Below are 27,419 nucleotides of genomic sequence, written 5' to 3' on the forward strand. Positions count from 1 at the left end.
CTAACAGGGATCTGACTAAAGACTGAAAAATATAAATCACCCTGAGACAGCTGCTGGTGTGAACTGGCATTACATGAATAAGACTGAACTGAATGGGCTTGGCATCGCTTATATTTGGAAAGCAATTACACCACAGTCCCCAGGTTTGTTGTTTTTGTTTGAATTTACATAGAGTATTTTTATAGTATGGATTTCTTTTCTTTTCTTCAACAGTTTCTTCAGCACTGAAATGTCCCGAGACGTGAAGTGCTGCATTTCCAAAACTGACCAACAAGAGGAGCCAAAGTCTTAAAAATACACAGAATGACTTTATAGTGAAATACAACATTTTAATGGCCTGTGACAGATTCCTACCCACATTCAAACAGACTATAGAAGCCCAGACCAGAGTGCTTATAAACAAGCAGGCTGTTAGTATTCATATGAATCCTGTGTACAATTAAAGCAGACTTCTTAGAAAATAAAGCCCTACAAGGCCACCAAAATGCAACAAATGACCAATTTTTATCTCCTATTGAGATACGAACGGCTCCCCAAAATAAGCTAAAAACTACATTTGCTATAAAACGTACAGAACATTTAAAAGAGAAAATACGCCATTTTTAAAGTCCCAATCTTGCTCACATTGCCATGTAACGTGACTGACGGCTGCACGTTTTGCATGTTCATGATGCATTTATTCACAAAGTCTCATTTTTATCAGGTAGACGCAGCAATTTAAGAAAAAAACAAAACGTGTGACATCTGGATGAGTCAAACTGAAGCAAGAGAGACAATAATAATAATAATAATAACAATAATCTGAAACTACAAACGCTCGCTAAAACAAAGAAGATTCAGCAGGAGAAAAAAAAAGTTATTTATAACCTCCGCTTTAGGATTCAGTCCATCTTTACATTCTTTGAGTTTTGACGTCTTTGTTGAGTAAAAAAAAACTGAGCAGAGAGGAGTGAAGCAGTTCCTTAACCGAGTGATGGGTCAAGATTTCCCTTCAGAGTTCAAGATTTTCCAGTGTTGTCTTCATTTATTTGGCTTGATCCGCGTTAAAGACTGCAACGGTCTGGAGTGATTAACAGTTGCGTTTCATGTCTGATGTGTAAACGTTTTCAATTTACTGAATGAGCCACCGAGCACCATCTAAAAACCTCATTAACGACAGATTTGTTCTTTAAAAATGATTCCTTGAAGTAACTTATTTTAAAACATTTTAATCCTGTTTTGTTTTTTTAAATAACAGTTGATCAATGAGTCTGTGCTGTAAAGACTTTGTGCTCTTCTATAACAAGTACACTAAAACTAAAAGTTTTGGTTTTGATTTCCACTCCAAATATTGATCTGATCAGTGGTTACCAATTAGAAAATGTCCTCAAAAACAGGAGAAACAAAGGTTTGCACACTGTGCTGCTGGAAAAAAAAAAATCCCATTTCAGCTCTTGTTGAATGGATGAGTCTCAACTGTACACATGTCGAAAACTGAGGTCCTCTAGCCTGCTGTGCAGTCTCCTCTCTGTTACTGAAAGCTGCTCCCATACAGGATCATGACAGGGAAGATGTTGGAGGAAAGGATGGTCCACCTAAATCTACTTGAGGTTCTACTGCAGGTTTTAGATCGCAGCCCGGAAACCGAAGGAGACAGCAGCTCCCAGTGCCAAGCCGAGGGACAAGAAGAAGGCCATGATGGCCCCCGCCGTCTCTGCCTCGTGCTGCGACACCTTCCTGTAAGGTGACAGAGGGATAAAATCAGTTAAGAATGAGTCGTTAAGGAACACAAAGTGGAGTGTCAGTTCTGCTTTGGTGCTTTTTGAGAAATGGTTCACAAGCTGGGAGTACCATCCTCATTCAGGTTTGACAGGGTTTCTAGTAGCTGATGGCTTGGGCAAAACTTGAAGATTGAATCAGGTAGCTGGGCTCTGATGAACACTGGCACTGAAGCATTCTGGGATTTTGAGGTTGGAGATAATGACTCAACAGCTGGTGAAGTCTTAACGGTGAGTTTATCTTATAGATAGAATATGGAGAGGGGATTGTCTGGCTGGTTAGACTACCTTCAATGAAAACTTTCGTTTCATAAAAAACAAAAGGTACTGTTTGAATTCGGAAGGCCTATTAGCAAACAGCTTATAGTGCAGGGGCGTAATATATAGACAAAGAAGAAGAAGGGGCATGTATGGAGGCACGGTCCCACTCCTGAAATTCAGATTATTATCTCCACAAACACATTTGAGAACTGAAAGTTATGTAGTGTTGGAGAGAAACAATCCACAGAGGCCAAATGTTGTTTGTTTTCCAGTCTATTCATATCCCAAATTAACATGCGAGTCTATGGGGATGGGTTAGGTTTATGAAGCCGGCCTCAAATGGTCACCAGAGGAAATGCAGATTTGGAAACTTGAGCACTGGCATCATTTTCAGCCCTGCTCACAGCCACTGATGTCTGCAGTAGTGTGGTGCCAGATTTGTTGCTACTTTAGGTAGAAACACATACGACCGGTTCTACGTTAGGCATCAATTTTTAATATTTTCTCTCTGCTATTACATGTTATGTTTGTTTTGGGGATATCATTAAAGTAAAAGCATGCTGCAGTTACCTCAGTGTGGACACAGAGTTAAAACAACCAGCAGCTTTCAATGGAATTCATTTGATTTTTACATTTGATCAAATTTGTATGTGGTTCGCAGTTTTAACTGAAGTTAGAAATGGGAACTATTTAATGATTTATTCACCGACTTGGCTTCTGTAGCTCTCAAAAGCCAAGTCAGCAGATGTGTACGAATTAATAGTTTTCATATTGTTTTGATTTCATTTAGCCTTTAGAGGTCCTGTTAGGAACAAGGTTTTAGGACAGGCAGGAAATATTTCTCCCCCCCGCCCCGATGGGTTTGTGATTTGTAGGTGAGCAGTCCTTACTTGGGTCCAAAGCACATGCAGAGGCTGGCCAGGTATCCGTTGGAAAAGGAGAAAAAAATCATGAAGATGATGTACCAGGCATCATGGCTGAACCACACGGTTTGGGAAATCACACGAGGCTGGACATTACAGAGCATGAAGAGGGGGATGAAGACGACCCGCAGGCCCACGAGGATAGGAAGCCAGATGCTGTCCTTGCCCGGCTGGAGAGAGAGAAACACAGAGTATTGATTGTTTGTCAGACAAAAAAAATATTTGAAGAGATCTGTTTGGTATCCAGAAACTAGCATTAGATAAGATACAATGCAAAAGAAGGCATGAATGCAATAAGTAATGAGATATAGATAAATTACAAAACAAGATTTTATAAGATTAAAAACTTTCGTTGATTAAACACAGCACATAACAAAACAACTTAAATATTGTGAAATAGCTCAAAAGATAATGTGAAATATGACAAAATGTCTCAATAACATGAAGAAAACAAAAAAATTACACCGACCAGAAAAAATGAAGGTAAAAATAAACTCAGTTCAGGCCTTCTCTCACAGCCCAAAGATTTTTCTTTTGAATGAATATAAATCCAAAATAAAATAATGTGTTTATCATGTATTAACTCAATATATAGTAAAGCCCTTCAACAGAAGAGCATTTTCCCCTAAAAGATGTAATATGTTAAATATAGAAATCTTCTAGAGCAGTGGTTCCTAAACGTTTTTGTTATGAGCCCAAAAACACAGAATCAGCATTCTAGAGAAATTAGTGTGATTTTTTCCCCCAATGTCAGCGATATAAAATAATATCATGCAACGTCAACGTGCTCTCGATTTTTTTGACTTTCTGTTGATTTTTGGGTGGGGGGAACTGTTACGTTTCGGTGTTGTCAGTGTGTTGTTTTTGGCGTGACTGTTATGTGTTTCCTGTTTACTTTGAAGGTCTGTTGTTATCTTAGTGTTTTCAGTTTACGTTTCCTTGTCTCGTCAGGTCTAATTTGCCCCAGCTGTGTTTCCCTCCTGTGGTCCATTCCCTGATTGCTCCTTCTATGTATTTAAGCCCTGTGTGTCAGTTGGTCATGGTCGCGATCTCCCCCGTGTTGTAAATAGTTTGGTGTTTTGTTGTAAATAAATAGTTTGTTGTAAATAGATTTGTCGATACTTTCGTTTCGGGATTTTGGTGGTGAGCTTTAGTGGGGTTTTTTGTGTGTGTTTTTTTTCTTTATTTTTACTTTTTTTCGTGTTGCACTCCGGTTGCCTAGGCCGGGGTGTAACATATGGGGGCTCGTCCGGGATTGCCTTCGCTGGGGGGTCCGGGGACTGCCCCAGCCTTCATTCGCCTTCGCTGGATGGTCCGTGGGACCGCTCCAGCCTCCGTCGTCTGCTGGAGGGTCCGTGGGGCCGCTCCAGCCTTCATTCGCCTTCGCTGGATGGTCCGTGGGACCGCTCCAGCCTCCGTCGTCTGCTGGAGGGTCAGTGGGGCCGCTCCAGCCTTCATTCGCCTTCGCTGAAGGGTCCGAGGGACCACTCCAGCCTTCATCCGCCTTCGCTGGATGGTCCGTGGGACCGCTCCAGCCTTCGTCGTCTGCTGGAGGGTCGGTGGGGCCGCTCCAGCCGTCATCAGCTTCGTCTGCCTTCGCTGAGGGGAGGGTCCGTGGGACCGCCCCAGCCTTTGTCGTCGCTGGAGGGTCTGTGGGACCGCTCCAGCCTTCATCCGCCTTCGCTGGAGGGTCCGAGGGACCGCTCCAGCCTTCGTCGTCTGCTGGAGGGTCAGTGGGACCGCTCCAGCCTTCATCAGCTTCGTCCTCCAGCCTTCATCAGCCTTCGTCCGTCTTCGCTGGAGGGTCCGTTGGAGGGACCGCTTCAGCCTTCGTCCGCCTTCGCTGGAGGGTCCGAGGCACCGCTCCAGCCTTCGTCTGCCTTCGCTGGAGGGTCCGAGGCACCGCTTCAGTCTTCGTTTGTCTTCGCTGGAGGGTCCGAGGCACCGCTCCAGCCTTCGTCTGCCTTCGCTGGAGGGTCCGTGGGACTGCTCCAGACTTCATCCGTCTTCGCTGGAGGGTCCGTGGGACCGCTCCAGCCTCCACCAGCCTTCATCCGCTTTTGATCAAACATTTCACTTGGGGTTACATGTTTGATTTTTGGGTGGGGGGAAATGTTACGTTTCGGTGTTGTCAGTGTTTTGTTTTTGCGTGACTGTCATGTGTTTCCTGTTTTACTTTGAAGGTCTGTTGTTATCTTAGTGTGTTCAGTTTACGTTTCCTTGTCTCGTCAGGTCTAATTTGCCCCAGCTGTGTTTCCCTCCTGTGGTCCATTCCCTGATTGCTCCTTCTATGTATTTAAGCCCTGTGTGTCAGTTGGTCATGGTCGCGATCTCCCCCGTGTTGTAAATAGTTTGGTGTTTTGTTGTAAGTAAATAGTTTGTTGTAAATAGATTTGTCGATACTTTCGTTTCGGGATTTTGGTGGTGAGCTTTAGTGGGGTTTTTTGTGTGTGTTTTTTTTCTTTATTTTTACTTTTTTCGTGTTGCACTCCGGTTGCCTAGGCCGGGGTGTAACACTTTCCAAAAGGCTCGAGCAGCATTAACTCCACAGGACAAACACAGATGTGGAATCACAAAGAGGAAAACAGTCGCCAATCTTTCATCTGACGATTTAAAAAACACATCACATGGTGCTGAATCAGCTGACAAGCGTTATCTGCAGCGAGAAGCTGCATTCCTGCCAGGTCAGAGGACGTCAACAGATTGTACTGGGCTTGATGATTAAATTAGATGAGTTCCTCTGCCGCACAGGAAATCTGACCTTCTTGGTAATTTGTTTTTTCTGGACGAGGTTTCAAAAGGTTTGAATAAATGTTTTTACCAGAAAGGAAGCGATGATTCTAAAAACAAACATCAGCATGACGCTGAGAAGTGGTGAACAGGATGAACTTCTTTCTTTTTGTTGTTGTTGTTTTTTTAAATATGCAAGTGCCAGTGTGTAGGATTTTCATCATTATCAAATGACTGGATTATGTGTTTAATATCTTAATCTTTTTATATATGTTTTGCCTTCCTTAGTAAAATCATCCGTTTGGATGGCCCTGTCACACGTTTGTGATTGGTTATCAGCTGCAAACACCGCCTCCTTCAAGTCAATGCACTTGTAGCTACGCTGGGCTGACTGGGCCTAGAGACTGGTTAGCAACCCCCTGGCAACCAGCGGTCGCTTGGGAAAAACGTGTATTGTCTGACCAGTTGGCAAGAGGTTACTAGAGATTGATGATGTATTTATAACATAGGATTGATAAATGACAACAGCATAAAGAAGTGATGGAAGAAACACCCATCAACCATGGCGCGCATATTGATATAGCATGGTTTGTTCACCAGAGGGCGCTCTGCAGCTTCCCCGTTTGCAACACAAAAATGCCACAAACAGGCGATCCAAGCAGAGCTGGTAACACCACATGAGGAAAACAAGATAGTTTCCAAGTATATTATCATGTCATCTGCATAAGTTTTCAGAAATAACTACATAACAAATGGGAAATCACTTAATGTTTTGTGTATTTGAAAGAAAAGAAAGAATATCGAATTACTTTGAATTACGAGTTTGACGACACTAAGCTTTTTGTTTTGTTGTGAAGTCTTCTGCATAAAAATGTCTTTATTACATACTTTTGGAATATTTAGCAGAACTGATGTAACAAACCAGATAAATATTGATGACTGCCACTTGATTTTCAGTTTAATATCAGCTAAAATATTTATGCATCTCTGTTGCAAACCTAAAACAGTCTATTAAAGCTTGTAGGAGAATAAAAGTTATCCAAAAATTATTTCACAATGGAAACAGACACCCGAGGGCTTTCTGCCTTTCTACCCAGGACCCATTGTTCATCCAGATGTGAGGGAAAGATTAGCAAACCCTGAAAAACACTAGTCACTTTTTTTTGACCCCTAAAATCCCTTTACACGCACAACACGTATGTGCGCGCACACGCACACACACACGCACACACACACACACGCACACACACACACACACTCTTTCCTCCAATACAAACCTCTGATCTCAGCAGAAAAGCTCGTCCCTGAACGTCTTTTGTTTTTCCATCGTTCCCTTCATGACTCAGTTATTCATACAAGGGCAAACATTTTATGCAGCCAGAGGCTTTCTTTAATGTTGTTTGTAAATGCATTTAAAGGAGTTAATAATCAAGAATACTTGATCATCTGGTTCAAGCACTGGTCACTGTCATCGCTGCATATTTGTACAGGTTAAAACACGCTTAAGTAGTGTATTATATACTTTCAATGTGTGAGTTTTTGATGGATAAAGGCTTGTTAACTTGGCCGTGCAGCTATTTGGACCGAGCTCACAAACAAACAAAGCCAGCTCTGCACTCACCTGAAACCTGAAAAATTGGCTCCACAGCAAACAAGTTTCAACTAACTGTGGCTTCTTTTTTTTTTTAGCTTCGTGATGTGGCCTCACTGGTAATTTTGGTAAGAAATCTCATTTGTGATTTACTGACCCACATACAGATGGCCGTCAGACTCCTGCCAGCCCAGTCCATCACGTTGAAAAGGAGGAAACACGACACGGGGATGAAGTACTTTTCTGAAAAGAGATCAAAACAAACCGACTGTAGTCAAGAGCAACAAGACTGCAGAGATGCTTTCCTCAAATAAAAATACACAGGAATCCATTAAACCTCTGCTGGTTTAAGAGGAGGAGGTGAAGTTTGCTTTCACTTTTACGGAGGGATCCAGAGAACACCAAAGTAATTTCTAAAACTGATCTGGTGACACTTTAAACCTTATAGAAAAATGATGTTTAAATGGAAATAATTTCTAGAATTTTACAGGCTGCTCTGAAGTTCATAAATGAAGTCTCGCCCATAATATTTTCAAATGAAACTATGCAGATGAGCACAAATGTCAGGTTTAGTGACTCTACAACACTTAAGTCTGAATTCTGGATATTTTCCACAGCACTGCTGGAAACACTGTGATTTCTAAAAACACAGCTCGTGTGTGAAAACAGAGAAAATGAGCAGCAATTTCATAGCACGTTGAACTAAAAGCCTTTCAAAAAACAGACATTTGGAATCCACGTCAACCAGCAGGCACCCCCTAGGAGATAGGATCTGATCAGTTTTTGTAATCTTCTTGTCATGATTATTTCATTTTTATAAGAACTGGAAGGCGAATGAAATTCAATAACTTGTCCAGGCCTTAAAAATTCCCCATATCATGATTGGAGGTTAATGGGTAAGCAAATGATTCCCAGTTCAATCCTGGAAGGAGACAAATCCTTCTGGGGAAGAGTGTCCAACAAAAAACCCACTGTAACGACCACTTTCAGAGAAGAAGTTGAGAGCAGTTTCCATTACTGCTGGAGTTTAGGAGTTAAAGATTCTTAGCAGTCATCCAACTCCAATATCAGATTTTCAGAATTCCTGGCTCACTGATTACTGTAACAGTAACTGTTTGTATGAAAGGGACCTGCAGACTCACCCCAGGCACTTTCACCAGCAACTGTCGACTTGACATCGACGGTCACGGCTGGAAAAACTCCAATGGTGACAGTGAAGATGAAGCACACAGACAGAGCCATCACCCAAATCTGATTAGAGAGAACAAGAAGAGCTTTATCAATATTACGTAACCAGTCTGTCACACAGGTAGAAAATGCTTGCATGGAACAGATAATGTCCGACTTGTAATGAGATTGCTGGCTGCACAGCTTCAGTAGTAACTAGTTAATGTGATAGAAGCTTCTGCAACTCAATACACGATATTTATGATTTGAAAAAAAGACTCAAAAGTTTTGCCGGTAACAAAACCGGAGTTTCTGCCTTATAAGTTCTCATCTCACCTGCTTGAAGATGTTAAACACAGACGAGGTGGGTTTGGTCTCATCTTCCATGAGATTCACCACCGGCCGCTTTTCAGCTTCACGTTCTCAGGGGAAAAAAAACCCAAACTATTTATTGGTCAAGCAGCACCTGGAGTTTAGAGCATCATTACTATATTTGAGTGGGTGTACACACAAGATCCCCATTGTTACATCTTATATGTCAAAAGGGTTCCCATTAGGTACTCCTACTCCCTATAAAATTACACTGACTCAAGAAAATAACCTTTCATATCAAAGGAAACATGGTAAGAACTCCCGAAACAAGATGACTTCCCATTTATTTTCTCTAAAACCTCCAGAGCTGCAGGAATCCACCTCCACCCTGGATTCCTGCAGCTCTGTTCACCCGCTTTAATGCTAATCGTGCAGCCTCATCATCATATGTGCAGCTGTGCAGAAGTGAGGAGGGGGTTTATTTTCACTTCTAGCATTAAAAAAGTGGGCAAAGGTAGGCACACATCAGCTGAATGTTTAAAGGTTTTAAAGGTTTTCAGCTGATAAGCATCATTTGCCTGGCTCTTTATAAAGAAGCGAAAAAAGAGCAGTTTTCTAAACTGTCTTTGTGTGTTTAAACAGTTAACAGGAAGTTGGGGTGGGGGGTGAGGGGGTTCTTAGGAATAGTGGCTGCCACGCCTGTAATTACACTGGCAGAAAGACTTGTATGAAGCAAGCAGATTGAAGCCTTGGATGGAGATAAAGCCCTGCAGTCTGAATCCCATTTACCAGTCACATGCAATCTTTTTAAATAATGTCTTTGTCTAATCTAACAAGAGAAACAAAAGTACAATTTCCAAAGTGTTTCATCGTAGGAAACAGGCGAGGATGGAGCTTACTGAGTGCTGCCAACAGCACATGTGAGCTACAGATTGCACTTAATAGAAAACAGGTTTGTGGAATCTGCAGGTTTTGAGATTCTGGATCAGTTTAGATTTCAGCAGAATGTTGTTAAAACTACCGTTTAGATCAACCCCCGGGCTTTGGACCGGTACCGGTCCGTGAGTCGTTTGGTACCGGGCCGCGAGAGTTGAGGCTCAGGTGTGAAATGTATGGTTTTCAGCGTTATTTTGTTATCGTTTACTCGGTTTTCCTGGGTCTTTTCACGTGTGTTATGAATAAATTTTTTTTTCGGTACCGGTACTAGTTTTATTTTGTTGTATTTATCCGCGACACCTTAAAGGCCGGTCCGTGAAAATATTGTCGGGCATAAACCGGTCCGTGGTGCAAAAAAGGTTGGGGACCGCTGGTTAAGATGGAAAAATACAAAACAGATGACAGAATTTCGAGAATCTGATCTAGCAGGGTACACATGTTGAACTTTATTGCTCTCCATGTGATGTCAGTTCTTGAGAATTTGCACAGCCAGAATCAAAGTCTGAGTTACAACAGCGTTATGCTTTTTGCATCTGTAACATCCAAGAGGCAGAAATTTGTGACAGCACAGCCTCTACGGTACAAGCGGACTATAACGTAGCATAACATGAAAAGCTGTGTCCTAGCTTTAACCCCCTGACTAAAACATCTGCATTAGCTTCATTGCTGCTTCTTTTTTGCACACATCTAAAAGTTTCACACTGTTGTCCTTTTTTATAATGAGCAGGCTGGTAAGCACCTTTTTTGAGCAAGTCCATCTTGTTCTCCTCATCGGCTGATGGTGCAGATCTACTGCTCTCCATGTAGTACTGGAAGAACTCCTGTTAACAAAAACCATAATTAACTGATTCCACTAAACCAGCAGGACAAAGATGAGCAGCTTGTTCACAGAGAAACTGAATTTTATTCGCCATCAATCAAAACGTCCTTTTCAAACAAATACCTTGTGAATAAAAAGCACTAGAAAGGAAGAAAACCAGGAAAAAATGTAAGTTCTATTTATAGATTGAGGCCTTACCATCTTGGGAAGAATGAGGTAGGACATTATAGCCAGAAGAATCACAATACAAGCTGTGATGAAGTAACCAAAAGCACTGTCCTGCAGTTCTGACCCACCTGAAGACAATCACACAGAGTCATTAGTGTGTTTTGTTATTATTGGATAATTTCATGAAAAATGAATCAGTTCCTCCCAAGTCCCTCAGAATCAGCTGATTTATTTCTCTAATAACTTAAGAACACTTAATAAAGCCACAGAAACTTTTACATTCTTGTTATGAACATTGTCAGAGTTACAGACCCCTGAAGTCCACAAGGGCTGAAATCTTGTGCCTTTAATTTCACATCATTTTTCCAGCCCTCATACCTTCTAAAGGACAGGACAGACTCAGGGGACATTAATAGGGCTGAAGAACACATTTACTCACTCAAGCATCACAGACTGAAGCCACTGGCACCGTGGCTTCACAAGTGCTTTACTCTGTGAATCACCATGTTGGGGGAGGAGCATGAACTGTGGGGTAAATTGACCCTTGATAGGGTAACCCAAAGCAAACTGGTTTTGGGTGAAGACAAAATGTGGTGATCCTGTATAAACTAAGTTACCTCACTTGGAGAAAGGATAAGGGGGAAACCACTCTGCAACCCTGGCCTTGTTGGCAAGTGCCTGCTCAAATAAACCACATGGGTTCACCACCTGCAAGAGGAGCTGTGGTGGTCTGGTGTTTTGTGGCAGTGACCTTGTCTGTTTGTTTTTTGGGGGCAATTCAGTGTAGTAGACATCTTGGGGTAAGTTACAGAAGCTAAAGTTTTTCATGGCTTCATTTAAAGTTGATGAACATAAAAAGTAAGCCGACTCAGAGGAGGGTCAGAACTTTTTCAGAATATAAGAAATGACCCCCGTATATTGTTTAATCCCAGACTTACTGGCCAGAGCGCAGATCATGGAGAAGGCAGCGAAGGTGCCGGCCAGCCCCTGTCCGCTCATGATGGGAGTGGTGTAAGAGGCAGGTAGAATCCCAGCCAGCCCGAACAGACTGCTCTGAAAAATCGCCCCAAACGCTGGAGAGGGATGAAAAAAGAGAAAAACACATTTGAGGAATTACAGAGTGACTGTGACACAGAAACACAAAAAAATGATCCACATCTACACAGTTATAGCCAACAAGCATGTCAGAGAGAAACAACATCCTTCTGATCAAAGTATTCAAGATAAGTGTTGCATAACACTTCTATCATTTTAATTGTCTCCCCTAAAAAAGGTTTTTTGTCAGTACAGACTTTCCAGACAAATTCCTTCCGCATTACAAACGAGTTAGTAGCTGCAGAAATCTCGAAACGTGTGAAACTGAGAGGAATGTGCCAACGCAGATATCAAAGCCTCAAAGTCACCGTGTCCTCCGCTCTAAAGCAAACACGATGGGCTGTTCCACATGCGAATCTGGGGGTCAGGACTGGCCCACTGGGGATAAGGAGGGGGGTAAGTTCATTCCTGCTGCTCTGTGACTTATTGTAAACAAGCAAACACTGTGAGAGCGCAGCTTGTGTATCTTTGTCTGTGTGAATTTTCCCAACATGTTCAGGGGACGATTTTTATCAAAGAAAGATCCACAGAAATAATCAGTTATACGACTTCAACATGGAAATAAGGCCATGAATTAAATTCTTATTCTAATACAGATATCTTCATGAAGCTTATAATTGTTAGTTTTCTGTTTCTGGGCTCTTAAATTTATGATTATGTTGCTAATGCAGGATAATTCTTTGCAGATGTGCAGCAAGCTGTGTATCTTCATTTGCCTTTGGCACGTGCAGAAATCAGAAAACTCTCTGAGGCCTTTTCCCCACATTTTCTGTTTAACTGAACTACTTCTGTGTCATTTTTCCCCTTTTTGTACCCCTGGTGTGTGATTTTAAATGAATTTGTTGGTCACATCCTCATGTTTTGGCTGCTGTACCCCCCTTACCCCCAGATCCCCGTTCTTGCTGTTGCCATTTAGATGTACTGTAGTTTGAATCAACATACAGTTTTCAACCCTCCATCATCTGACAAAGAGGTCATCTAAATCAGCGGTCCCCAACCTTTTTTCCGCCACGGACCGGTTTATGCCCGACAATATTTTCACAAACCGGCCTTTAAGGTGTCGCGGATAAATACAACAAAAATAAAATTAGTACCGGTACCGAAAAAATGAGGATTTATTCATAACACACGTGAAAAGTCCCAGGAAAACTGAGTTAACGATAAAAACGATAACAAAATGACGCTAAAAACCCTGAAAACCATACATTTCACACCTGAGCCTCAACTCTCACGGCTCGGTACCCAACGACTCCGGTCCATGGCCCGGGGGTTGGGGACCGCTGATCTAAATAACTGTGGCTGTGGATAATTAATGAAATTTGATTGTCCTCTGTACCAACGTTTAAATTTTAATCAGTTTGTCACCTGAAAAAGTTGATTTTCTGGCTCATTTTGATTTGAGTGATAGTGAAATGGCTAATTTTTTTCTTTTTAAATTCTACTTGCTGTTTTTGGTTTTTCCTTGTATTACATTATTGACAAAGACGAATCTTCACCAGTAGTTCTATGGCCTCGAGCAAGCCTTAGAGCGTTGCATTGAGACTGACACAAATCAGGGATTTTGGGGTTGAACAGGGACACTAATCTGAGCGGACAGACGAAATGTTTTGGGACTGAAAGGTGGTGTGATCCCAGAAGTGATGCTTTGTGACCCGGATTCTGAACTGCTAGCTGCTGGAATCTGTTTCGCTTGCTGAGGTAATTCGTCCTTGTTTTGTCTTTTGAATCTAGATTGAATCAATATATGCTTTTTTTATTCCTCCATCAGCTGGCAAAGAGGTCATGTAATTGACTGGATGTGGACATTTAATGGATCCTGACTGTTCTCTGCACCACTTACAGGACACGAAGCTGAACACTTATCCAACATCCATTTCAACTCCACTGCCCCAAGCAGAGATGTAGAAAAACTTCATAAAAACCTCCTCCCACACTACCTGCACTCATTTTAAGCTCTCTATTGTTTCTTTTCATCTAGTATTATTTAAATTTAGATTTACTGAATTATGTTTTTTACTTTATTCTTCTTCAACAAAGTCATTTAACATTTTCTCCACATTGTACAAACAAAAGGTTTACATGGCCTACAGGTGAATGCACATAATCAAAGTACCAACACTGCTCTTGTTATCAAGTAGGCTAGTTTAGCCTACTTTTTCTGAAGAACTGTGCATTTTTTTAAGCACTAGACACTCACAGTTGATGCAGACAATTTTGACCATGGTCAGGACAAAGAAGGGAAGAGGAGCCAGTTCTACTTTAACAACCACCGCTGTCACCAGAAAAACCACCAGGATGACAGTCAAGCTGCCCGAGATTCTCAATTTCTGAGGAATCCTGAAACAAAGAAAAACCACATTTAAAAACGCCCATACTGAAAGCACACAAGCATCACTCAGTTACTGCTCTTCAAAGAAATGCAAATTTCAAGAAAGCGGAAGTGCTTGAGTCAGTTGCAGTGACTAAGCCCTTTTTTTCCCCATCTTAAGCTCATTTTTATGTCTTTCTGAAAGAACAGCAGTACATAGAAATGGCACATAAAGCAAAAACTAAGTGGTAAAAATGCTGAGAAATGAAACCAAGGAAGAGAGGGAGACAGAGGGAAACCAAAGTACAGCAAACCAGGAAGAGGTAAAGAAGATACATGAAGTGCTTACTCCTGCACTGAGTAAGCAGTGCAGGAGAAGGGTTCATTGTGGTTGAGGGCCACCCGGGATTGTTCTCAATCCTACTCTAATTAAACCAAACACACTAAACATAAGCTCATACAACAGGATCACGTTACTCACAGTGGCACGGGGTGACTGAAGGTTAAGGGCAGGAAAAGTTTACACTGTGCGTGTTAAGTCTTGTGTACACAATCTTCTCCGAATTAATTTAAAAAAACAGCTATGGTAAAATTACTTCATAGTACAGAAAACAGTTATAACTGAGTTATTACACCAGGGGATTTATATTACACTGAACTTGTGTAAGTAATGAAGATGATTAGAAATTCGAGCAATTAAAAGTTTGAGCCTGATGGATGAATGTGGAGGTCTCCTAATATACTAGCTCCATTGAGGCTAACTGTTTAGACAGCTTGCCTTGTGAGTGATTGGTTACTGTCGTTATGACGATTGTATCAGCAGAGATACCTCCCCAGAGATTAGACATAAGCGCTGTGAACCACTGAAGAAAAATCTAAATGTAAATTCTGCCTCAGAAAAATGCTGTATTAATAAATATTAGCTACTGGTGTACTCTCTGGAGACTGTCGATATTTATAACAATTAAAAACATTTTTTTTAAAAAGGGTTAATCACAATTAAAACAAAAGGGCAAAAATGTTTGAAAAACATGAAATATACTAATTAAAAATGTCTCAGTGCCATAAAATGAGAAAAGATACTAAACTGAAACCGAAAGCTAGTGCTGTTATTTCATTATAATGCAATACTGTGGCCACTAAACCCCAACTCGTGTTCCCTCAGATCTTTTCTCACTTCTAGCTTCATTAGAAATATTTACAGTTTGCCTCTTAATGAGTCGAGCTTTTTATTTAGACTGACGGTAGTTCGATACCTTTGGTGTATGAAGGAGTTGAGACAGGTGAAGATGAGCAGAGGCACCATGGCGCACAGCGTCATCACGTTGTTGAACTTGGACTCCAGCACATTGCGAGAGTCTCCGGCCGTCACGTTGGCTGTCTGATTGGAGGAGTGCACAGTGGGCACGTCCTTCAGTCTGCTGGTGAAGTACTGAAGATAACAGAGGGAAGAACACACATTTACCACAAGGGTTCTCCTGCAATTCATCACTAATATGGAGTCACAGGTTTATGTCACATGAATGTAATTTACAGAAAAAACTGAACTATGGGTGCAGTGTTTATTGTAGGACTCCTGCAACAGACTGAGGGTAAAATTTTGAGTCAAACTAAGCTGAATGAACATGATTTTTACACTCAAACAGTTTCCTGATGGTGTCAAGCAGAGCTGAGCAATCTCATTTTAATTTCAACTGAAACTTTGATGTGTGACAGCCACTAACATTAAGTGTATTAAAAAAAGAAAGGTACACCAGCCTTTGTTTTGCCAACCTTCCCATTAGTGAAGCCTAACCTTTCAAAGAACTACTTGTTAACCACAAAAGGCACCACCAGGGCTCTTCCTTTTATTTCCATCTGTCTCCTGATCTAGAGATAAACCACATTGGCCTGCAGACGCTCTCGCAATTACAAGATTAAAATTGTACTTTACCATTGTTGCCGTCATGAAGAAATTCCATGGCAAGAGGGTTCCCAAGCCCAGGATAAAGAAAATGAGCCATACTGAATTGTATCTGGGAAAGAAGCAAAAGGAAGTTCGCATGAAGGCACATCAATCAAGTCATTCATGTTAGTATCAACAAACAAATCGCAACACTGGGACTCAACCAAATTTCAGTCAGAGAATATTAATGCCAAGATAAAACCCAACAAAGGCACAGCTTAAATCGTTTAAAAATTCTCCTCTTACTTGTCCCGAGGCGCATTGATGGCCGTCATGGTTCTCGATGGACAATCTTGGGGTCCGTGTTCAGTGTTGGATTAGTGCAGCACCAGGTCTGCAATGTGCAGATGACAAATGGAAGGTTACACAAGTAAAAATCTCCGACGTGTTATTATCAGCAGCCATTTGTTTCTTTCTGTATTTACATATTCACATGTAATAGAGTGAGCACCGAGTCTTGTGGATGCCTCAATATCCTCCACTTTCTTTCACACGATGCATTGTTTAACCTGATTAAAATGTATACATTTCTCACCTCTCCTCTCAGCTGCGCTTGCAGCTTTGTTATACATTTTAAAAGCAATGCATAGCCTGTGATATCAAGTATTTACACGTGTTTTTTTTCCACTGGTAACTTTATTTATATACTGGTTAAACTCGTCCTGTAAATGAATCGCCTTACAAACTCGGAGTAGGATGAGCTATTTCTAAAAGAAACAATTGGAGCTTCTGCCAAGAGGAGGTCAGAACAAGCTGGCACGAGCAGGCCAACAGCTACTCACTCCCAACTAGGGCACTAACTAAAAGAGCAACTGAGCTTATTACGCTGCTGCTTCATTTTTTGGATTCTCCACCTACTCCACATGACGACCTTTTTATAGTTCAGAAACCCCCCGTTTTTGGTTTCCAAACAACCTCAGATTGAAAATCTAATTAATACACAAATTTCAATAAAAGCTTAATTTCATTTTCTAATTTATGCAACGTGAACAACCCCTCAGTCATTCCATTGTGTTTACAACACAAACTAACCGCAGCAACAAAGAGCAGCTTGACACTTCAGCAACAATAAGCCAGAGGCATCTTCCCACAAAGTTTTGAAATTCAAAAGTTCACAGCACAACTCCTCTTAAACACAACAAGTACAGGAACAAACAGCAAATAAACTTACTCTGAGAGGCGTTCAAACACAGACGGAGGCTCTCGCTTTCCACTGATCAGATCAGGGCTGAATAAGCTCTGCCTCGCTTATACTATACAGATGTTTCGTAGGCTGACACCCAACTGTCTTGTGACCAGCCCCCTTTGCATCTAAGTGCCCATCCCTCCTTCTTCCCTTTACCTCGAACATCTTGTTCTCCTCGAGCCCTTCCAGCCCTTCCTACACATTTTTACATTTGGAGCACACAATACTCTTGTCATACAGACTACTACGTTACATAGTTGAGCAAAACCAAAAAAACCAAAAAGAGAAGAGTGATTAATTAAATCCACCAAGCGTCCCGTCTGCGTGATCCTATTTTTCCAATCTATCCATCCGCATGTTCCCTTTCATCCCCATGTGTCCTACTGTCTGGTAATTTCTCATCTCATTTCATCCACTTTTCCTCCTCAGCAGTTCTTTTATTATCAAGTTCACACTTTCTTGACCTGCTCCATCTATCACTTTCCCATCCACTTTGCTCTCACTGCCTCTTATTGACTTATCCAGAACTATTTGTGCTTCCCCAACTCCTTTCAAACCTTGAATCTGATGGAAGACATGTGCTCAGATATCTGTGTGACACACATCCAAACAGAAAATCTTCACTAGAAAACACTTACCCCTTTAAAAAAAAACAAAGCAATTTGGCATCAAGTCAATCCAAACAACATAAAGCAAAGTTTAAGCTAACAAACTGCACTATTCAACTTTAATGGGCTGAATTTAAAACGGTATCCTGTGGACTTGACGTATTCACAGTGGGTGCACTTCTTTGCCTCTAACATGGAGGGGAAACCTTTTTCGGTGAGAGGAAGTGTTACCCTAATCTGTCAGGGTGATCAGTGTTTATGGTGAAATTAAACACTGATATGGTGGTATGGTTCACGGCCGCACTCTCTTGTATCAAAAAGTCACTTTGTTTTGTTTGCATGAAATAGTGATTGGCTGATATGGCATTTTTATTATTAGTAGCAATCAGAAAGATTGATGACCAATATTTGAAGCAGATACAGTTTTGTAGTTTTGATTAAAAAGCCACACTAAAAATGAAACAAAACTTTCCTTCAAACACTCGTGAAGGATCACACACACCAAAAGTGCAGTCGGACCTGCTTGCACAAGCCGTGCTTGGGTGTAGCTCCGGCTTGTCGTGCACCTCTCCTATTGGACGCAGATGGGTCAGCTGTGACAGCGGGAAAAACAAAAAAAAAAAAAAAAAAAAAAAACACTGACAGGTCTGTGGTGATACCACAATCTCGCAAAACAAACCAATGTGGCAACTACAAGGGGGCCCATAAGCTGTTGGAAATAGCGTGAGCAAGGCCACTGCAAAATGTTGCACTTTGAGCATTAACGTAACCGGGAGGCAAGAAATGAAGATCACATGACTGCATTTGTAACATTTGCAGAGATGTTTACTTCAGTAATATATGCTAACCTAACACTGAATCCCAGCTCTGCTAGCTCACACTGCTGCAGACCACAGTAATGAGAGGTGAGCGATAAGTCAGCCGAATGATGTGCAGACTCTGCCTTCTCTCATGAGCAAGAGGTGACTGGCTGATGAGCCAAATAACACAGTACATCATGGCAAAGGCTACAAGAGAGGACACAGCCGACAAGTATTTATTGTTGAAAATTCTGCATTAAATTCAATCTGCAATGAGCGATTGATAGCAGGAGGATTTAATGCATATTTCAGTCTCCTGCCTTTCGTCAAGATAAAGATGACATGAAATCTGCACAGACGGAAAGACGAATAAGCTTGGCGAGCGAATGATATCCTCCTCTCACATAAGATAATTTGTGGAACTAGACACTCCTCAGAAAGTAACACTACAGTCATAAAGGGTCACCCCATCCCTTATCACATAAGAAGTTGTCTGAAGCTGACGCACAAACAAAGAGCGTCTGTTTGCGTGGCTAAAACTGTTCTCTCTCACAGTCAGACAAACGATATGTAACTGTTCGACGAACAATCTGAGCTGCATAAAAGGTCAAAAAAAGAGTAACATCAGCGTATTTGTGAGATTTTCTAAGACACAAAAAAAAAAAAAAGGAAATGTTTAAAATACTTCAAATTTAACCAAAATCATCAACAGAATGTGAAGTTAATCACATCAAGGAAACATATGTATACAATTTGACTTAGCTACAGTTGAATTAACTGCCTTTCCAAAGTGTGATAGAAGCTCTGTAGTGCTGCTGAGAGAACTTATGAATCCATGACCAGCCAGAACTGGCTGGTCATGAGCGAGCTATGAGTGAGGACAGAGGGTCCTCTATATGCACACACAGGTTAGCTAATCGTACAAACATGGGACTGAACAAGCAGAATCCATCTGTGAGAAACCCCTGTCAGTGAGACGGGTCTATATGGATTGTTAGAGGGGCAGAGGACCAACAGACAAATACTGCAACAACGTCCCCTCACACTAGAAACAACCTTTGTTACATTTGTTACACTGTGCGCAAAGTTAAGGTTACAATATGCAAACTGAACGATGTGATTAAGAGTTTCAGCTTTCCTTTAAACACAGACACTATTCTTTTAAAAAATAGAGTTTGTCCTTGCCCACTAAAGGTTTTCACCATCTTCTGAATATTTCCCTACTTCCTTTTTCTTCCTCCCATTTAATCAACTAGGAAATTATGTATCAAAGCACGATTCCTGTTATGAAGGTCTTTGGCAGCTAAGTTTGACCTTTCGGGAAATTATCGTGTTTCTGTTCACATGTGCCCATCCTGTCTCTGTGCTGCCTTCCTCCAGGTACTCAGGCTTCCTCCCACAATCGGAAGAGATGTTTGTTAGCTTAATTGATGAAAGTGAGTGTGTGTTTCGGTGTGTCTCAGTGTGATGGGTCTTACAACCTTTAATGGGATGAGCAGCTAAGAAAACAGATGTATGGATCCACAGGAGCACATATTGTCTGAGCTTTATTTATCCCCGTTTCCCCACACCTTTTCAATGTCAAAACTGAGAGAACTGTGACTCAACATTTTGTAACTTTCCAAAACCACTAATCTGACATTGACGCTCTTTTCACACAGTGACTAACTGGCTGCAGCCGTGCAGAAGTAAGAAAGGACCAGGATTAAACTTCTTTCTCCTGAAAAGCCTTTTGAGAATCACACCACTAAATCAGTATTTTAAACATCTCTCTTCTCTAGATAGACTGATAAATGTCAGTCTATCAGAGCAGCTTATTGAGGCTTGACGTTGACCATAGCCATACACTACAGTGTGCTTAAAATTCACCAGCTTTGCCTTGTCCCAGATTCCTGTAAAGTATGCCTCTCTCAACCTAACATGCCATCAAAACGAGCCAGTTGGCATAAGCTGCCTGGTGCTGAAATGGTGCCCAGCAAACACACACTCACTCACACAGGCACTTTGCAGTCTGTAGAGTGGTGCACTTTAACACTTTCAATGGCTAGCCTCTCAACGATGTCCAAGTCCAACAATCAGCACTTCAGTTAACAAAGACTTAACAGCACTGGTGGTAATTTATTGTTTCCCCCTCTAGGAGAACTAGGGCAATTCAGACCAGCCCAAAACAATGTATGTGAAAAATCTGGTCTGGTCACGCCACAATGATGCTACAATAAAGTGGGCTTCTCATCCCGTATTCACCTCATTTTATACTTGATAAAATTGAAAAGTCATTTTTGTTCTTCTCACATTTGTGTCATTAATCCAACTATAAAGATTTTACACAGTGTAAAAATGATCTTCAAACTTAAATATTGCAAGACCCATGTTGTTTTTGTGTTGGAGCACAAACATAAATCCACATCCTCATCACAACCTCAACCAAATCTGAGCCAAAGCTCATTTACAGGAACGAATGAGAAAGCCCTCACAGACTTCTACACAAATCAGGCTATCTAAAACCACAGGGCTCTTTCTCCTGGTGGACGTTACAAAGAATGCATGTTTCAAGCATGTCTTTTATTCTGATTACAATTAAATCTTGAAAAGTTCTCATTACTAAGGTAAAAATGAATTTGAAATTATTAATGTATGTACTCAGAACATAAAACTTGTGACTATGTACCTATGTGTATACTGCATCAAAGCAGAGACAAAGAAACTCTATTGGCATCCTTTTTTATAGCAAGTCAAAGCTTGCTGTAAAATAACCTATATTGTGTAGGCTTAAAAGTTAAAGAGGTTCTGAATGCAGTTTCCTCATTAAGTTAAAACCAAGCAAAACAGCACACATAAGGAGTCATGTGCTCTGGGCATGATCTAAACTTTACCATCCACACTGAGAAGTTTAACCCTCTCAAGGCAGGCGTTGCTGATTTGCAACAGTTAAAAACTAACAACCTGATTACCCCACATACATATTTTATGAGGTTTTTTTACTCAGAAGTACCACTGCAGGACTTGGTTGTGCATTAGCAACAAAAAGTTTAATTTGAGCCTGAGAGGGTTAAAAAGCAGTCGTTGAACGCAACATTCTCCATACAAATGTGTGTCCTGCGGGTATAGGTGGAACAATAGAGGCTGATTCCGAGAACACAGATGGTATGACCATCTTCCTCATTGTGATCTCTCAGCAGTTATTGCTGGCATGTAGGGCTGCCACGATTAGTCGACTAGTCACGATTATGTCGACTATTAAAATCGTCGACGACTAATTTAATAGTCGACGCATCGTTTGAAGCTTTGTAAGATCACAAAGGACGCAGGAATGAGTAGTAGGATTTAAGAGTGTAATAACGGACTGAAACAGAAGATGGCAGCACTGCATGTACAAGGATGCCAGCTGCCGTTAAACCCCGAAGAAGAAGAAGCTGTGTCCCAGAATTCGTAGCGCAGCCCAGCGCAGTTGTCGACAATGGCGGCAGCTAGTTAGTTTTAACTTTACTCTTATTATTCTTTCTGGGTCACAAAATAAACGTTTAACATATTTTCAGGCGAGAATGTAGCTGTGTAAACCTCAAATATCTGCTCAGTTTATCAAGACACCACATATTTTCAAAAGCGCTCCGACGTTTTCGGAGACTCTGTTACCCACTAGCTCGTTAGCTAGGCGGGGGCAAGGCTAACTAGAGCCGTGAGAACACCGGACTCCCGGCAAATCGTTTTCAAACCCACCGCCGTCTTTCGCTAGTCAGGTTAAACATATATATAAGTCACTTAGATAACTTAAAAATGTTAGTTTGGCTTTCTTTAGTATTTTATTTGTTCCTGAGTAAATCGGTTTGGCTGAGATTAAAGTTATAGTTTTTGCACAGCTAAAACTGTCAAGCAGACAGCTGATTATCAGAAGTGTGAGACGCTGGAGAATATACTCCGGTGTCCTGTTATATTTTAGAAAGCAAGGAGTTTATTAAACTTCACCGAAACAATCTGCAAATTTCATTAAAAATTAATAAACTACCATCTTGTCTTTATTTTTAGTTAGCACAAACACTTCAAGCTGTAAGCTAATGATAGTTATATAAGACCAGATGCTGCTGGTGCAATAAGCTGTACGCTGTACGTCCAATGGATGATGATCTGATTAGTCGACTAATCGCAAAAATAATCGGTGACTAGTCGACTATCAAAATAATCGTTTGTGGCAGCCCTACTGGCATGTGAAAAAGAGTGGCACGTGTTATGGAAGTAATGCATGTCTATGTGGCGTGTTGGCCTGAATTTAGAGACAAGGACAGTGACAAGGGGTTTGGTGTATGGGGAAGTGAGCTTTTCAAAGTGGGATACAGTGGAGGGTAAGAAGTTAGAGTTAAAATGCCACTTAAATCAGAGCTAAACATGGATGGAAAAGGTTAGAAGTTCCTCTTTCTCACCTCTATAACAGAGACGCCTTTATCCCCAGGCTGAGTTACAGAATAGTTTGATGCTGGTCATATGATGAGGTGTGTGAAGAATAAACTCTCTCCTCGAGGTCATGTCCCAGTGCTAATGGGAGCCAAACCCTTTTCAAGTCACAGCATATTGACTTAGTAATATTAAACTGCAACTAGACTGGAACTGGATTGTTTTTCTAGGAATTAACCAGAGGAAATGGATATGGTGGTGCTGTTTATTTTAGCATGACTGCTGAAGACTGGATAGTTTTATACTGAGAATCTTGAAGAGACATGTCATGCTCAAGTTTGTGAACCCTCCCAACCCTGTGAATTAAATAACAGTCTGAGCAATAAGCTATCAGAACTTTTTCTGCAATTTGTACTGTTGAAATTAGACTTCTCTTTCTTAAATTGAGCTATTTTAGGGATTCAATAGTAGTTAAAGTTCTTAACACTCACAGACAATGGAGCTTCATTGGTCAGGCCCACTTAAGATCAAAGTGGGCTGTATGTGGCCCACGATGTAAAATGATTTTGATATCAGTAGCATTAGCGTGTGCCATTAAATGATCAGTGTGTGCAACCAGTAGGACGGAGGGGTGTTGTTAAAAAAAAAAACAAGCAATATGTAGCTGTGATTGGATAGCTTTTCAGGTCCGAAATTTCTCGAAGACAGAGCATGGAAACTACCACAATAGTGGTTTTGATCTACAGCACTTATCATCAAGCTTTCCAATACATCCCCTCCTACAGTGTGGGATTCCCCATCAGTATGTATTTACAACTCTCTATTCTAGCTCCACAACTGCATCCCACCACCGCAACACAAATAAACTTCCCATTAAATAAAGCCCTAAAAATATTAACCTACAAATCTGAATGTTTTTGGAATCCTCTCTAAGAAAAAAAAAAAAAGGAATTTCTGCAATATTAACCCTCTGAGTCGTCATTGTGACTCGCTCCAAACTAGCTCTGAACCCGAACCTGAACATTCCAAGAAAGTAAGTTGGAATGATTTCCACAGGAGAACTTTTCTGAACTTCAATATGAGCAATTAAGGCAACAACAATAACAGTAAAGGATAGTGTTGATTGGCATATGACGGGGTGGCAAATACAACAGTTACCTAGGCAACTGTTACCTGCAACACCCACTAGCAATTGACCGTCAGCTACAAAGGGATGTGTGCTGAGTGAATCAGTTCCTGTGTGGACACTCCTTTAACTTTAACTGGCACTTCCAGTCTCCTGTTTTTGCTACCGGCTGGCTTTTGGCCCAGGTTGCTCCTTTGGCCGCCCTTTAGGCCATTCAGCACCTTCCCAGAAAGAATCTCACACAGTTGGATGTACTCCAATTCAACCTCAGGGACTGCTTGCTCTGCTCTGGTAATCTGCTGTGCACTTGAGGGCCAAATTAACCACAACCTGCAGGAGGTGAAAAGCTGGTTCATGTGCCGCTACGCTGAGCTCACCGAGGCAGCAGAGCAGAACAAAGACTACAAGCCGGCTGCTCCAGAGTTGGAGTTCATAAGCACTCACACAAGAGGCACATGGATATACAGCTGTTATTTTCACAATTTAGTTAGCAAATATAATGTTTGCAAAGTAAAACTTCGGTGTTTATTTGTGATTAATTGAAATCTGCACCTGACATCTTCATGTCTTTGACTGTAATATTTAACATAGAGAGGGAGAGAAAGGGCGAGAGCAGGATGAAGACGGCAAAGAGACGGAGCAAAAATAAACAGGTAAGACAGGACGTGTAGTAAAATTCACTAAAAATTATAAAGCTGTGTTGTCCCGTTATCGATTGTGGATCCCCCACTTGCTCTTATAAATTATTATAAGGTTATATTTTTGCCATTTTTTAATTTCTAGTTGAGTGCGGAGGATAGAGAGAGGACAAAGGAGAAAGAAGGAGGCAGCAGATGGTGAAGTTAGCTGGAAAAACAATACTTGGGTTTCACAAAGTAGTTTTTCATTTATTTCATGGATGCTTTGTGTGCTTTCCAGCAGCACACTTAAAAAATGCCAGTGGATATTCTAAACAACGCATATTAATATGAATGGTAGTTTATTCAGGATTCATACCACTCTAAACATGGCTCAAACAGGATGACTGCCACTACACTGACGAAGAGACTTCAGATCTATTCTCTAGTCATAAAATTGGGATATACGACGATACTTCTTTCCTGACTGAGCCTTTGCCTCGGGTTTGATAACTAAAGCCTCCACCCTAAAATGGCTGGATTAGACTGAGATCTCCGACTATTCACTCGGCTTATTCTTAAACACTACAATAGGTCATCCAACCAATTAGGTTGCTTTTGAAGGTAACATGGTAAAGCGACTCCAACTTAATTGAAGTTTGCAAATGTGAAAAGGGCTGATGACATTTGCAAACGGCATATTTTTTTTAATTAATTAGAAGGCACTGTATGGATAACGTTATGATTGGGAGCTGAAACCCTCTAGAAGTTTGAACTAGAATCGCCCTGGGTTCAAGTATGACACACAAACTGAGGCACACACAGAAATTTCTGTTTGCTCCACAGCTCAGACTGAGGACACCCAGGAATACTTTATAGCTACGTTGTAGTATGTTGACTTTTACAGTCTTGATTTCAATTTCACGCAGTCTCTCCTCCAGTTTGTGTCATGGACAGTTTCACTATCTTGATTCTGTCTAAAGAGAACAACAAACTGAACGACTGAAAAAAAAAGGAGGAAGACATGGGTAAAGCAAAAAATTCCATTTAAAAAAAAAAAAAAAAAAAGGGCCAGAAAAAATTTTCAAGATGTTTGAGCTCATTTTTGAACAAAGAAGAGAGAATAAGAGAGGAGTTCTGGGTTGAATAAGGTTTACAGCTCAGTTTCTCAAAGCTTAAAGTGTGAAGCTGCGTTATTGACCATCACTTTATTGGCAGACTACATAAGGAAGTGGTTTACTCTGGTTGCCAATTCTCGTAGAGAGCGGGCAACCACTCACCCTGACTTTTATGCAAGTTAAGAGCAATGAACAGCAAAAAACTGCAACACTTTCATTTGAGATACAAGTTATATGCTGTCAAAGTATATATGTTGCTACAGTGATGTGCAAAGATCTTGAGCCACCCCTCATTTCTTTACATTGCGCTATCAAGGAGCTAGAAATGTGTCATTCATTTAGTCCAGTCCTGTACTTGACCGTTTTCAGACCAACCTGTTTTTGTGTGTGTGTGTCAAAAGAATTATTCAAGCATAAAAAAGGCACCTAATTAGAGGTGTGTCTACACATATGACAAAACCTAGTTTAAACTATGTGTCTAGTCACTTTGTTACACATTTCAATAAATCCAATGCATCCATTTCTCATGTTTCTATTCCTAATAGGATAAAGAACTGAATAAAGATTTGAGGGATGGTACAAGACTTTTACATGTACTTTATCTCTTAACGTATTTTAGGTTCACATGCTCATACATGTTCTTGCACACCCTCCTGCCTCACTGCAAACTAAGTACAGTAAACAGTAACACAATATCTTCACACTGCTTTCCAATTTTCACTGGGCCATGCATCAGTATAGCAACCACCTGCCCTGGCAGCAAATTTATGCTGCATAAAAGTTCAGTTTTTCATCACCTCAAAGCTGCTATTTGGTGTCAACGTCACAGTCAGTGGACATCACCAAACGCCGTGCCTGTACAGGCCTTTTATTCAGTCAGTGATAAAATAAATAAATAAATACAAACAATGACTGTGACAGCTCATATTCAAGGAATATCCTGAGACGTTGGCAAATACCTTAATCTCATCACGTATACAAAAAAGGGATTTGAGTTGTCACGTTCACAGCAAGCAGACCTGCACAACAACCCAATACACAATGAAAGCAGATCAATGAAGGTAATTCAACAAACCTCTAACATCACTGGAGCTGGGAGTGGAAATACAATTGAAACACAATATCTGGCTTATTACTCATAACTCCATCTATTTATAAGAAGTGAAAAACAACAGGAAGCACTCTCTACTGCAATCTTTATTTAGAAACAAACTACTACCTACTGCAACCATGCTGTCTAGGTTTTTCCCCTTTTTAGATTTTACCTACAAAAGCAATCCAGTGACTTACATAGATTGCTGTCTCAAACTGGGAATAATTATTTGCATGGGCAAATAAGAGCAGGAATCAATAACACAGGGAGATAAGGGAGACTTCAGTGAGGTACTGAGAGTATCAGGATTATAAATCCTTAGAATTTACAAAGAAATCCAATTCACACCAGAAGAAAGGGTGTTAAAAGGTCTCCAGATCTGTTGTCTTCACTGTGACCTGCTGTCTTTACACTCATTTTCCTTTCCCGCCACTCTAGCGGGAGCAGGAACAAAGCCTTTCTCCAGCTGCCC

At 41.0% G+C, this 27,419-nt stretch overlaps 1 protein-coding gene across 5 annotated transcripts in view; it reads right to left on the reverse strand.

Annotated features, from left to right (window-relative positions):
* Nucleotides 1–304: 304 nt before the first annotated feature.
* Nucleotides 305–27,419, reverse strand: part of LOC308388346 (equilibrative nucleoside transporter 1-like) — a 42,679-nt gene continuing 15,564 nt past the window's right edge. For 3 of the 5 annotated variants that reach the window (XM_080869011.1, XM_080869009.1, XM_080869012.1), the window contains exons 2-13: nucleotides 16,260–16,347; nucleotides 16,002–16,083; nucleotides 15,325–15,500; nucleotides 13,958–14,097; nucleotides 11,604–11,738; nucleotides 10,696–10,793; nucleotides 10,417–10,498; nucleotides 8,766–8,851; nucleotides 8,405–8,513; nucleotides 7,420–7,505; nucleotides 2,909–3,111; nucleotides 305–1,716 (exon numbers count right to left, since the gene is read on the reverse strand). In XM_080869011.1, the coding sequence (XP_080725137.1) occupies nucleotides 1,605–1,716; nucleotides 2,909–3,111; nucleotides 7,420–7,505; nucleotides 8,405–8,513; nucleotides 8,766–8,851; nucleotides 10,417–10,498; nucleotides 10,696–10,793; nucleotides 11,604–11,738; nucleotides 13,958–14,097; nucleotides 15,325–15,500; nucleotides 16,002–16,083; nucleotides 16,260–16,288 (1,338 nt within the window). In that variant the 5' untranslated portion in view covers nucleotides 16,289–16,347 and the 3' untranslated portion in view covers nucleotides 305–1,604. Of the gene's footprint in view, nucleotides 1,717–2,908; nucleotides 3,112–7,419; nucleotides 7,506–8,404; nucleotides 8,514–8,765; nucleotides 8,852–10,416; nucleotides 10,499–10,695; nucleotides 10,794–11,603; nucleotides 11,739–13,957; nucleotides 14,098–15,324; nucleotides 15,501–16,001; nucleotides 16,084–16,259; nucleotides 16,348–17,184; nucleotides 17,244–27,419 lie in introns of those variants that run through there. The other 2 variants (XM_080869010.1, XM_080869013.1) reach the window with 2 other exon arrangements.

This window comes from Rhamphochromis sp. 'chilingali' (genome assembly GCF_963969265.1).
Source record: "Rhamphochromis sp. 'chilingali' genome assembly, chromosome: 20".
Taxonomy (NCBI): domain Eukaryota; kingdom Metazoa; phylum Chordata; class Actinopteri; order Cichliformes; family Cichlidae; genus Rhamphochromis; species Rhamphochromis sp. 'chilingali'.